The 12,235-nt window shown below is 34.8% G+C and overlaps 2 protein-coding genes across 2 annotated transcripts; one reads left to right on the top strand and one right to left on the bottom strand.

Moving 5' to 3' along the window:
- Positions 1-3,312: 3,312 nt before the first annotated feature.
- On the top strand, positions 3,313-4,487 carry LOC119839241 (DNA-directed RNA polymerase I subunit RPA49-like). The gene has a single exon (XM_038365460.1). The coding sequence runs from the start codon at positions 3,366-3,368 to the stop codon at positions 4,455-4,457; it is 1,092 nt and encodes a 363-aa protein (XP_038221388.1). The 5' UTR covers positions 3,313-3,365; the 3' UTR covers positions 4,458-4,487.
- A 1,116-nt stretch (positions 4,488-5,603) lies between these two features.
- Positions 5,604-11,689, bottom strand: LOC119839202 (zinc finger protein 845-like). The gene is made up of 4 exons (XM_038365417.1): positions 11,537-11,689; positions 10,637-10,945; positions 9,851-9,989; positions 5,604-9,345 (listed from the first exon to the last, which is right to left on the bottom strand). The coding sequence occupies exons 2-4, from the start codon at positions 10,721-10,723 to the stop codon at positions 6,971-6,973; spliced, it is 2,601 nt and encodes an 866-aa protein (XP_038221345.1). The 5' UTR covers positions 10,724-10,945; positions 11,537-11,689; the 3' UTR covers positions 5,604-6,970.
- Positions 11,690-12,235: the final 546 nt, after the last annotated feature.

The following is a 12,235-nucleotide window of genomic DNA, read 5'->3' as shown; positions in this document are numbered from 1 at the left end:
CTGCCTGTCGGTCATCTATCCGCAAAAATCAAAATAAACATCGGTGCTGCCAACCATTTGGAAATATTGTCCCCTAATACCCAGAAGTTATTACGAAACCCGTAAAATTCAAACTAAAATTCACTATTGTGACTAACCCTTCATTAGATGATAAATTTATTCAATTTAGATGTAAAATCTCGCTTGACAAAATTAATTATTTTGTTAAAATAAGGGAGAAAGTCCTAAAGTTGACAACACTGACTGACATTTATTGTTTAAAAAAAGCTAACCAACATACCTTATCTGTGGTTCTAAGGAATCTCCTAGTTTCTCGACCTTTGACCAAACAGAGTTTATTAGTTTTGCTCTCTGGCTTCTGATAAAGCGATTGCACACAATGAAAGTTCGATAAACGTATAATAACAACTTGAAGGTCCTCAACAAATAAACAAATACGCCTGATATGAGTTTTTGTAGAGATTATCAATAAATAAGTTATTTTAATATAATCGTTTTATAAATTTAAAGCGAGCTCAGGGCTCAGGCTCCCAAGATAGCTTATACTAGATTTCAGGAGCTTTTACGATATATATTGCGATAGATGCGTTATTCATTCAATATAGTTGAAATTTGGTACAGCGAATGATAGAAAGAGAAATTAGTTTAAAGAGCTGACTACACGCAGTAGGCTGATAAAGTAATGAATGGCACCCTTTGATGGCACCCATTACATCATCTTATTTATTTATTTATAACTGTTTAACAAAAATTGTACAGGAAACTTAAAAAAAATATATTAACCAGATAAATATTACTACAAAAGGTAAGAAATCATGTTACTAATGTCTACTATACTAAATACCTGTACGTTTGTGGATTCGTGTGAATATGACTGACATATATTGGAGATCAAACAACGACGAGCCTTAGACTATAGAACACAAATTTACAAAAATTTTCAAAAAATGACGCTGCTAGTAGATTATATGATACATAATTTAATTGAATATCTACATTGCATTATATTCCTCATTTACTTCCTCAACACTTAACTAAATAAAGATGTTTTTTAATCTATCAGGGAGATCTATTTTTTTAGCACTAAGTATAGATTTTAGTAAGACTAGCATTTGCTCGACCATTACATTTGAAGACTTTCCTAAATGTAAGTTTCAAATGGACGTGTTTGATGAGTAACGTATCAAACAATGTCTTAAGTTTTAAATTCATAATTTCCGACAACATTTGGGGTTTAATGATTTTTAATCTAATTTACTTGTTTTGCAAAAAATCATACATTGTGTGAATGTTTGCACGCTTCTGAGTGGCCCAGGAAATGTATGTTAGATTTTCTAGACCGTTAAATAGTTAAATAACTATAAATCATAAAGATTTATTCGACAAATAGCCTATTCAGCACAAAAAAAAAAGTTTAACCCAAAATTAGTTCTATGAAACAAACAAGTGTTTTTGTTTTTGCATATTTTCCGTATATAATGTTAATATAAAAATATTAAAAAAATATTTCCTTTCTACTCAAAAATAACACTAAGTGCAATCAAGCCTTGTTCGGTGCTGCGTATTAAAAAAATAATACATATGACAACACAAAATGCATATATTTTGTATTTTTGACAGATGACATTTCAACTGTCACCATTCACAAAGTGTAAACACAACTCACAAGGGTCAAATCAAAATATCTATTTTCTTAATTATAATTAGTGTAGAAGTTATTTCCCCGCCAAATGCGTATAATTTATGAATTATCACCATCTTCTTTATCCACATTTCAGCGGTGTATTGAAATAGCCAATCAGAATAGCGCCGAAAATCAATGGAACCTTCGCTTTTCAAAAAGTAATTTACTTGTAGGCTATGATCATTTAATACAAGAAAGACCCATACAAGAAAATATAATTACACCCTCTGAAGATCTAAAGAGCGTAAATAATGTCACAGACACTACAATTACACCAAAAAGTATTGATAATGAAAAATACAAAGAAATTGTCGAAACTAATCCTCTATCACACATAGATTACATTATTAAAGAAAGTTTGAGAGATGAGAGCATTCTAGTGACACTAGCGCATAACTTATCCGATACAAATGTCGAAAAGCTGTGCCAGTATGTATTTGAAACTAATTTAGAAGTGAAATTTGTTGAAAAGTTTTTACATCATTTCTTGTTAACTTATTTTAAAAGACAAAACACATGGCTGTCGACGGATATACTAGCCAAAGTTCTTAAACATTATCCAGAGGAATTTGGAATATTGTTTCAAAGGATCATACTTGATGTGGAAATTAACAGCAGTATATTTCAAGATTTTATTTCAACTTTGGACCAAAAGCAACAGACGGAAATTCTAAGAAGCTTAATAAATATCGACTTCTCAATATACATATTCATAAATAATATATTTAATGTATATACTATGTATAAGATAAGTGTAAAGGATGAGAAGATACAATCATTTATTCTGAAAAATCTGGAAGAGGCCTCCGAGAGATGTGTGTCAGATAAACAATATGGCAGGCTATTATTGACATACTTGCAGAACAAAAACGATAATTCAAAATTAACAAGTTTACAAAAAATTGTTGAAGCACATAAATCAGCATTCAGAAGACCTTGCCTAAATTTATTGAATGAAATAATTGATAAATTTAATTAATAAATATCTGTGCATATATTTCTTGTTTTATTGAAAAAAAAACATGACTATATAGATACAGGTATATCATTAGTTGAAAGTATTTTTTATTATGCCTTAAAGCATACAATTTACTGCATTCGAAAAATATATTATATGCAGGATATGTGCTAATTTGATAGTATATAGTATAGTATTGATAGAAAATAAACAGATGCCTCTAAACATTACTTTTAAAAATTAAAATTAATTGTCCAAATTTTACATGGGTTCATCCGTATTTAAAAAAATTAATTTAATTGTGTTACTTGATTAAGATGGCTTAACAAAGATGTTTATAATTCAATCAGTTTTTCATTTAAATCCAAACAACCAACGTTTCCTGTTTATAATACTGGAATATCAACAGATACTGTAAGAGCGCATTAATCGTTATTAATTCTGAGCAATCGTTACGGCTAACAAAGAAGGACATTTTGGAAAGAATATGATCATAACAGCGTAAAACTAAATACGCAAACATTTGACTAGCATTTAGCAATCCTGCTATGATGCCAATTCTGGAACGCACCATTGTTATATTTATTACATATACGGAACACCAGAAAGCTACTTTTGTGTCAAAGTCATTTGACAGTTGACATATTCACAAAACATTTGTTATGTTTTTTATAACCTAAATACACGTGCACATACAAAAATTGTATTAATTGTAAATGAAAAATGGTTAAAATGAAGCAATTAGAAGTAGAAGAAGTATGTCCAAAGAGAAAATTATATCCGATGGTTGTTAATTTTCAAAATGCTTACATTACTGAGGAGTATCGTGAAAGCAACTGTTTAATGTTTGTTAATCAAGATAATAATAAAAATACTGTTGTAACTGAACTGGATAACATCATATACACTGGCGATGAAGAAGAAGAAGATGTGGGACGAGTATTATTACTTGCGAGAGATAAAAAAACGGGGAAAGTCCGAATTATCGAATCTGGACATCTGAACTTAAAGCCAGTTATACGAAACAATTTAGACACCTCACAGCTACTAGAGACAAGTAATCTAGAGTTAAGTCGTAAGTTCGGTTCGAAAAAGCAGAAGAAAGAGATGGAGCAGCGGGAGAAATTAAAAACTAACGTAGAGACGATAAAGATGCAAGTCGAGAAAGCAACGGAAAAGATAAGTGAAGATCAGCTCGATTTATCATCATACGACAGTGCGACGCTGCCTGATGACTTCTACTTGCCGCCAATCGATCGTAAAGCGACGCGACTTGAAGACGTTTATGATATCAACAAAATATTAACAGAGGACGAATTTGATACGATATCATCAGAAATCGGCGAAAAAGATTATAAACCCGAAATGTCGCCGTGGGTTCTAAGTTTGATAGAAAAAAGTAACTCGAAAACACATCAAGTGCTAGGTCTGTACGCATCGTGTTTAATAAAGTTCTATTCAACAGCTGCGAAGGAAATGAAGACGAAAGGTTTTGCGGCTTGCAAGAGTTCGCATACGCTACACAAAGTTATAATGAAAAACTTTTCGTCTGTGGCCAAAGGGCAGACTGTGCGCGTACAGAACTTTAAGGACAAAGCGTTCTGTCACGCTATCGTGTTTGTACTTCTAATAAATAACTATAAATGTTCCTTGACGAGTATATGTGAGGAATTCAAAATCGCGCAACCGACGGTATTAAAAAAATTGCGCGTTATCGGCGCCACTGTCGTTACTTCAGGTAGTACAAAGACTGTGCAATTGAAATATCCATTGAACTTTAAACCAATGTTCAGACGGAAGACGGCTAGATTTTAAATGTAAATAAATTATATATAGTACCTACTGTACCTATAAACTCTTTTATTTATTGTATTATTATTTGGTGCTCTATGCTATTTATTTATTCTGTGCTATATATGTTTATGTTCCTTTATTTATTTTACATGTTGTCCATATAGCAAAAATAATAATAAAAAAAAATAATAAAACTTTTATTTGCCAGAAAACATGAAGTACATTATTATTATCTTAAAGATGTTACTGAGTAGTGAGCTATATTTAATTCTGATCTGATCCAATATAATATTATAGCACAATGGACAGTCTTATCACTCTGCACTGATCTCCAAGCAACCACAGGGAGTATGTTAAATATCCTAAGCATTGTATTTTTTATTGTTATTGAATGAAATACTGTTCAAAAGTGTTAAAATTCAATTCGTCTATTTAACAGTGTTGCAACATTATTTTAAAAGTAACTCATGTCAACAAATATTGATTACTCATATATGTACCAGAGATATATTATGCAAGCCGAGGGGGTCGCGGACGAATTGTATCCAGATTCCGTGGCCCCTTCGCTAAAGAAGCTCGGAAGGAACACAGTGGGGTTTTGGTCGATAGGAATCCGATATAATCCACGGCCTTATCCCCAGAGGCTGTGGCTATCTATGTAAGTTTTCTCCAATTAAACAAAAAAAATACTTTAACGACGATTCAAGATTTATATGCAACACGATTTTCACGATAAGCAGTAAATCATGCGTAAATCGGAAAACTGCTCATGACAAACGAACTACTGTTAAAAAACCTTCTGCCGCCAATACTGGTAACTTCTATGATTAAAAAAATTAACAAAAACAATATTTCCGTTAGTCATTTTGTATCAAGTGGCGCATAATATATTGTCTTCCTACTAATATTATATTATGCGAAATTTTGTGAGGACGGATGTATATGTATGTATGTTTGTTACTCTTTCACTCATAAACTATTGAACCAATTGCAATGAAATTTGATACGTAGATAGATGCACAACTGGAATAACACGTAGGCATTTTTTTATACTTACGCGCGTGTGACCGGGGGGCGCAGCTGGTCATCAATGAATGTTAAAAATAAAACCACTTCAATAAATACATAGTTTAATTCTAATTTCTCATATACATTTTTGTATAACTTATTTTATTTTAAGCGTAACATTAGATTAACTTTATATTTTCACAAGTTGAAGAGACATACTTTAATAGTTAGATTATTTATATATATATGGAGTACATTTGATATAATATAATTCTATAACTACAGGAGACATTGATAGGGTACTGCGATCTTCTGGCTCTTTCTAAGCATCGGACGTTTCTTACAAGGCCGCCCCCACACAGTCGGAATACTATAAATTCATAATCTAAATTTAAAAACACAGAAATACATAAAATTTTACTGTTTCTCCCCCAACTTCTTAATCAAATTCTCAATTTTTTTAGATCCATCTGATAAATGTACCTGACATGCGTTTTGAATTCCTTAGCAAAAAATTAAGATTATGAATACAGAATGCACTTATACATATCCATATTATGTTCGCATGCGGAACACACACACATATACCGGAATTAATATTATGAATCGTGGCAGTTGCGCTGTAAAATTGATAGCGTAAGGGCGTGTTATAACTTTCTGGGTGTGATATTTAAGGAATGAGTGAAGCACGCTTCCGGAAATCAGATTTTAAATTTAGAATCTGAATTCATACAGGCGTTTCGGTAGTTGTGGCCAGCCTAACAATCAGTCTTTCCTATTCTATCTATAATACATATTATGTAGGTTTAATAATAAGCATAATAATTAGAGAGTATCATATTTAAAAGAGATCTACTAAAAGTATTCATAAAAAAAATCCTTACATTTTATGTATCTTGATTATAGAGGCACTTACGATTTAGTATAACAACTATGTACATACGTAATCACAATTTAATTTATAACATGCTCATACACAAATCAGTTCATTAATACTCAAATATGGGTAATTTTAAAAGTTCCTAACTCCTCATAGGTGCTAAACACGACCGATACATATATAAAAACGTACGTATCCTCCTTGCCAACAAAAAAAAAACAATTAAATTAGAAAAGACATAAATGCAACGACAATTCACGTCTATTAATAAGGATATCATCCTAGTTGAAGAAATAAATTAAAAAAATGGTTGCATCATTTATCAGAACACAGTTGGCAACACTTGCTACTACTGTTTAAGGACGCGTTCTCGAAACCGATAAAAAAAAAAACTATTTTTTTGTGACGACGTGTAAAGACATAATAATTATGTATAACTCAAACACACGGAAAGAATAGTCTCGAACATGTTACATGTATAAAAAATACAAACGAATCGTCTTATTTGCACACGATTTGCTGATGCGCATGAGTCTTAACGTGTGGTATTAAGGGTTATTTTACTTTGTCACTCTGGGCGCATGAAAACTTCTTACGAATAAACGTCCCGCATTTGCCGTCTACGCAATTGCATGGATGTGACATTTTAAGGAGACATAGGTTCAGACTTGATTTCACACTCCGTCTTTATCTCATATTCGGTAACTTCGTGCACCGGACTGCAACCCGTGGATTCCGTTTTCACCTCGAACCTAGAGCACTCAACCTCACTCAAACTCGTCGAGTCCTCGCTCATTTCCGTCGTACACAACTCACTCAACATCAACGTGCTCGTGTTCAGTTTTTCGTGCGCCATTTTGTACCGCTGTATCGAATATTCGAGGCAGTTGTACGACACGGAGCAATGTTCACATTCGAATACAATCGTATCACGTAAATGCTTCAACTTCAAATAGTGTTCGTAATAGGCATCATCATTAAACTTCCTCAAACAATCCTCGCATTCAACCACAAACAGCCTCCGCTCCGAGCCGTATCTTGCCAAGTCGTCCACGTTGAATTCCGGATGGAATTTCCGTATGTGACTCCGCAGCGTTTTCCGCGCGCTGAAGTCCTTCGCGCATATGATGCAGCGCGGCCCAAGCTTCTGCGTTTTCTGCATTTTGCACGTGCTATCGTTCGAGTTGTGCTGTTCGAAGCTGAGCTGCCCGTTGAATACCGACTTGCAAGTGTCGCATTTGTAGATCTGTTCCCTCGACGAGTGCTTCGTCGACACGTGTATCTTCAGGGATTTCTTCGAGCTGAACGAAATTGAGCACAGGTGGCACGGATACGTGTCCATGTTGACTGAATGCAGCAGTTTCAAATGCACTTTACACGATTTGGCCGATTCAAAACGCTTCAAACACACATGGCACTGCGGGAAGACGGTCGAGTGCGCGTGTTTGGATCGCACATGCTTCCGCAAGCTGCGTTTCTCCTTGAACAGGCTCTCGCACTCGACGCACTTGTATCTAGACTTGCCCATATGCGTGAACTCTATATGCCTGCGTATCCCGCGCTTATTCCGAAACACTTTGTCGCACAAATCGCACTGGAACATTTTATCGTCCGCGTGCACCGTCCGCATGTGCGCGGCGAGATAATATTTATTGTTGTACACTTTATTGCAAAACTCGCACTGCACTACGGTTTCGTTTGTGTGATTCAGCTTCACGTGGTGTTTCAGCGATCGATCGTTCATGTACACCCGACTGCACAAGTCGCACTTGAAACTCCCGTTGATGTTAGAATCGTCGACGCTGGACGTGATCTTGGGAATTTGCGTTTGCGGATGGAAAATACGATTGTGGAACTCGAGGCTCGATTGATCTGTGAATAACTTGTCACAATTTGCGCAGCTCTTCACACCTTCGGGGGGCAGGCAGGTTTTCTGGTGTTCGGTGATCGCATGTTTGCTAAAAAACTTCTTAAAACAGACATTGCACGTCGACAGGCTGTAGTCCACGTCGTGCCACGCCTTCATGTGGTCTTTCAACTCGTAGACGGACGTGAAAACGTCCGTGCACAACTCGCAATTGTAGAAAACAAATTTGTTTCTACCCTCGTTCTCTTTAGCGTTCAAATTCAACAGAGATTTCTTGCAGTAGCTGTAGAAATCTTGAAACGAATGCTCAGATTTGACATGCTGCCGCAACAGCGATTCCTCGTCAAATATTCTCTGGCAATACTCGCAGCGGTGTCCGATTTTTATCGCCATGCATTCGTTGGACACGCACTTGTCTATGGCTTTCGGTTTATGGTACACTGCGAGGTGATTCTCCACATTCTCTCTTCCGTACAATATTTTATCACAGAATTTGCAACGAAACTGTTCTAGACTATCACTCATATGCCTAGCTAGGGTGTGCCGCCGCAAACTGTGGTGCCACATGAACACTTTTGGACACAAATCACATTTAAACTCCGTTCTTTCCCCGTGCAACATTTCAACATGCCGTCTCAAGTTCCTATTGCTGGAGAATGTTTTATCACACAAGAAACACTGATTGTAATCCATTTCCAACGGATTGTGCACCGTATTTATATGGGATATTAACGACTGTTTCCCCTTGAACACTTTCTGACAATAATCGCATATGAGATATTGGACGTTGGGGTTGTGCAGTTGATTGATGTGCCGCTTCAAATTCCGATCCGTTGTGAATGTCTTATCGCATACGGTGCACGTGGAGAAGGTTTTCAACATTCTGAAATGCTTTGAGGTCATATGCGATATTATATTCTGTTTTCTTTTAAACACTCGACCGCAAATGTCGCATTCGGGCAGACCTTGTCCTTGCGTGTTGTGACCTTGGCTAAAATGGATCTTCAATGCTGCCGCTCTGCCGAAGGTTTTGCCACATATTTCGCAGTACCAAGTGACGTTCACGTGGAAGTTCTCAATGTGGGTTACCAGGTTGCATTTTCTGGTGAACGAGCGACTGCAATAGTCGCAAACGAAGTCTTGTGGCTGCATCACTGGAAAGGGAGAAATCCCTATTAAAATTATAAATGCGAAAGTAACACCATTGGACCGTTTCAAATAAAATATGGTATAGTTCTGAGAGCAAAGAAAGGATATAGGATAATTTTTATCCCAGATATCAAATGGCAATGGGAACTACGCTAGTTAACTTTTCATAAAGCAGGTGAAGAGGTGAGCGGAAAGCCATTATGTAATAATATGATTACAGTGTTTCTTCAGGAAAAAACTTCTCTGTCCATCTAGAACATACAGAGATTATGTTATTGTGTTGCCGCTATAACAATAAGTCTAAGTTAGCAAGTCTAGGTTAAGGTTGCTTAATTGTTGTGGGTTGTGGGTTAACACACTTGTAAATTAATATTTTTTTGCAATTGTTCAGTCACGATGCACGTCGCATGCAGTCGACTTGCACTTGACCGACTTTTGTCTTTACTAATTTAAATAAAACGTAACGAAAGTAACTTTGCTGAGATGAAGTTTCTCAAAATATTAAATTACGTTTTTGGTTTGCGGACGCATCTAGTTTCTCTTCTTTATCACGCCGACATTCAAACGCGTGTGGAACTGTGCCCTTTTTTAATTTAATTCTCCCGCCGAAAAGTTTATATTTAACATAGTTCTCCATATCCAATTCAATCTGAAATAAGAAAAAAAACATTATAACAAGCTACCTTTAGCAGCTTTGCCCGCATGGTTCTGTGTGGCCATACAAAAATAAATATGCTAAAATGGGAAAACTAAAAAACACACTTTAATAATAGAATCAAATCAACAAAATTGGTTTAAAATTGTCATGCTTTTTTCCAGCCTTTCACAAAGTGGGCGACAACGCCCCTTTGTAACCGCTAAAGGTGCAGGATTGATGACTAGAAAGAAGGAATGAAATGGGAATGGTGAGGAAAAGGAAACGGTCCTCCAGTCCTTCTATGTTTTCCGATTGCAGGGGGGAATGGGGTGGAAGAAAATTCATGAATAAAGGGGGCTTTCAACGTAATAAGAACCATAGCCTCATATAAAGTACACTTAAGGAGTTTTCTTTATCCTGGCGATCGTACCAAGCTTATTAGACAAGCTCAATATTTGTATTGCAAACAATCTTAACAATGTAAAAAGTTTTAAGTAAAATCAGTCTATTTAAAGTGGGTCAAAATCGAGTCAAACCAATGTATTACAATACAAACATACAAATAAAGTGTTTTAAAATACAGACACATCCTCAATCCTCATCCACTTTCCGTTGATTGAAAAAACATGCATTTTACACTGTTGTATCATCATACTCACTTTGAAATGATCTTCACAACAGTACACTGTTGTTCTATCACCAATCAGGTCCGACCGGTGCATAGCATCTATCCATTTGTAACGCATTTGTGTATCTGTTGACACAATAAAAAACAACTTCTCCGGTGCCGGTCCGGTTGATTGTGGTATTCATTCATTATGACACAACACATGATTTTCTTGTATTCGGATTTGACATTTAAGTGTTTTATTTGTGAACAGTCCGAGTGTTATATTGTGACATCATGGACCCAGAGAGCAGGCCCTCTACTGTTGTAATTGTGCATTCCATGCTATTCGATATATCGCCTAAAAATCAAACTATAATGACTTAATTTATGAATAAATCATGTATACAGCAGTATGGTTGATTGAGACATTGATTTTAATGATATTTTTCATGTAAGGAAAAGTAAAAATAATGAATTTCATCACATTTTGATACATATAAATTAATAAAGTATTGTTTCATAGAAATACCAACATCTATTTTCATATATATAGCAGAAGAATCTGTTTTAATTGCTTGAAGGTGCTAATCTGAGCTAATCACACAAATTTTATATTGATAGGTTATAACCTTTTTTTAGTATTGTACATACACTCATAATGTGCAGCGTTACAGAGTGCTTTTTAAATCTCCGTCAACATTTAAATAAAGCCATTATCTATACTAATATAACTTACATATAGATATAAGTTATTTTATTTTAATACACTACCGCTTTATTTCGCAAAAGCTACCAAGTACAAAAAATTGCTTATTAATTTTTGCTTTCAACAGAGGTATGTGTTACTGTTTTCGTTTATTTTTGTTTATTATTCATTGCATTCTTGTTGTACATTTGGCAGTATACAAAAAAAAAAAAAAAAAACAAAAATATAAATCACTCTACTTACGATTCATAGAGGCAGAAATTTTAACCATACAGTATATATATTAACTGATTAGTTTATTAAGTTAAATTACAATTCCTGTGCATCAACTATCACTCACACTGTAAAAATTGGTTTAGTATTTAGTAATATATTTGAAAATGCATTGTATGAGTATGACAGATTATAGAATGCTGAATTATTTGAGATTTGACGTTGTTGCCATAGACAGTGTTGTTATCTCCTTTTTCTAAACAGGGCAAATTGGGAAAAAATTAATAAATACCTGTTATCATGAATACTCAGAACTCTAAAAAGTGCTAAAGTTTTCTAGTTCAAGTATAAATCCGAAATAGTATTTAACGATTAAAACTTCAGTCGCCAACCGAACGCTAAATTCGTAAAGAAACCCTTTCCGGTATAAAAGCAAATAGTTGCCTCGGCACAATATCGAGATAATAGCTAAAATACTACCTTTGGGGACTAAGGATTTTATAAACAAGTTGAATCATCCGAAAGGGCTAGCTTCTGCCCGAAAAGGGTTAAGGTGGGAACACTGACCACAGAATATTATATAGGTATGCTTGCACATTTTATTTGACAGCACATAGGTATTTAATATTACTAGGGAAAAGCGTAATTCAACTTTTGCATTTATCTACTAAAAGATATTCTTAAAATAATCTCTCACTGCCTAATCTTAATTCATCTAATGATTTAAAT

Source organism: Zerene cesonia, unplaced genomic scaffold (assembly GCF_012273895.1).
Source record: "Zerene cesonia ecotype Mississippi unplaced genomic scaffold, Zerene_cesonia_1.1 Zces_u010, whole genome shotgun sequence".
NCBI lineage: Eukaryota > Metazoa > Arthropoda > Insecta > Lepidoptera > Pieridae > Zerene > Zerene cesonia.
The sequence above is the reverse complement of the archived record's forward strand: the minus strand, read 5'-3'. Positions and strand labels throughout refer to the sequence as shown.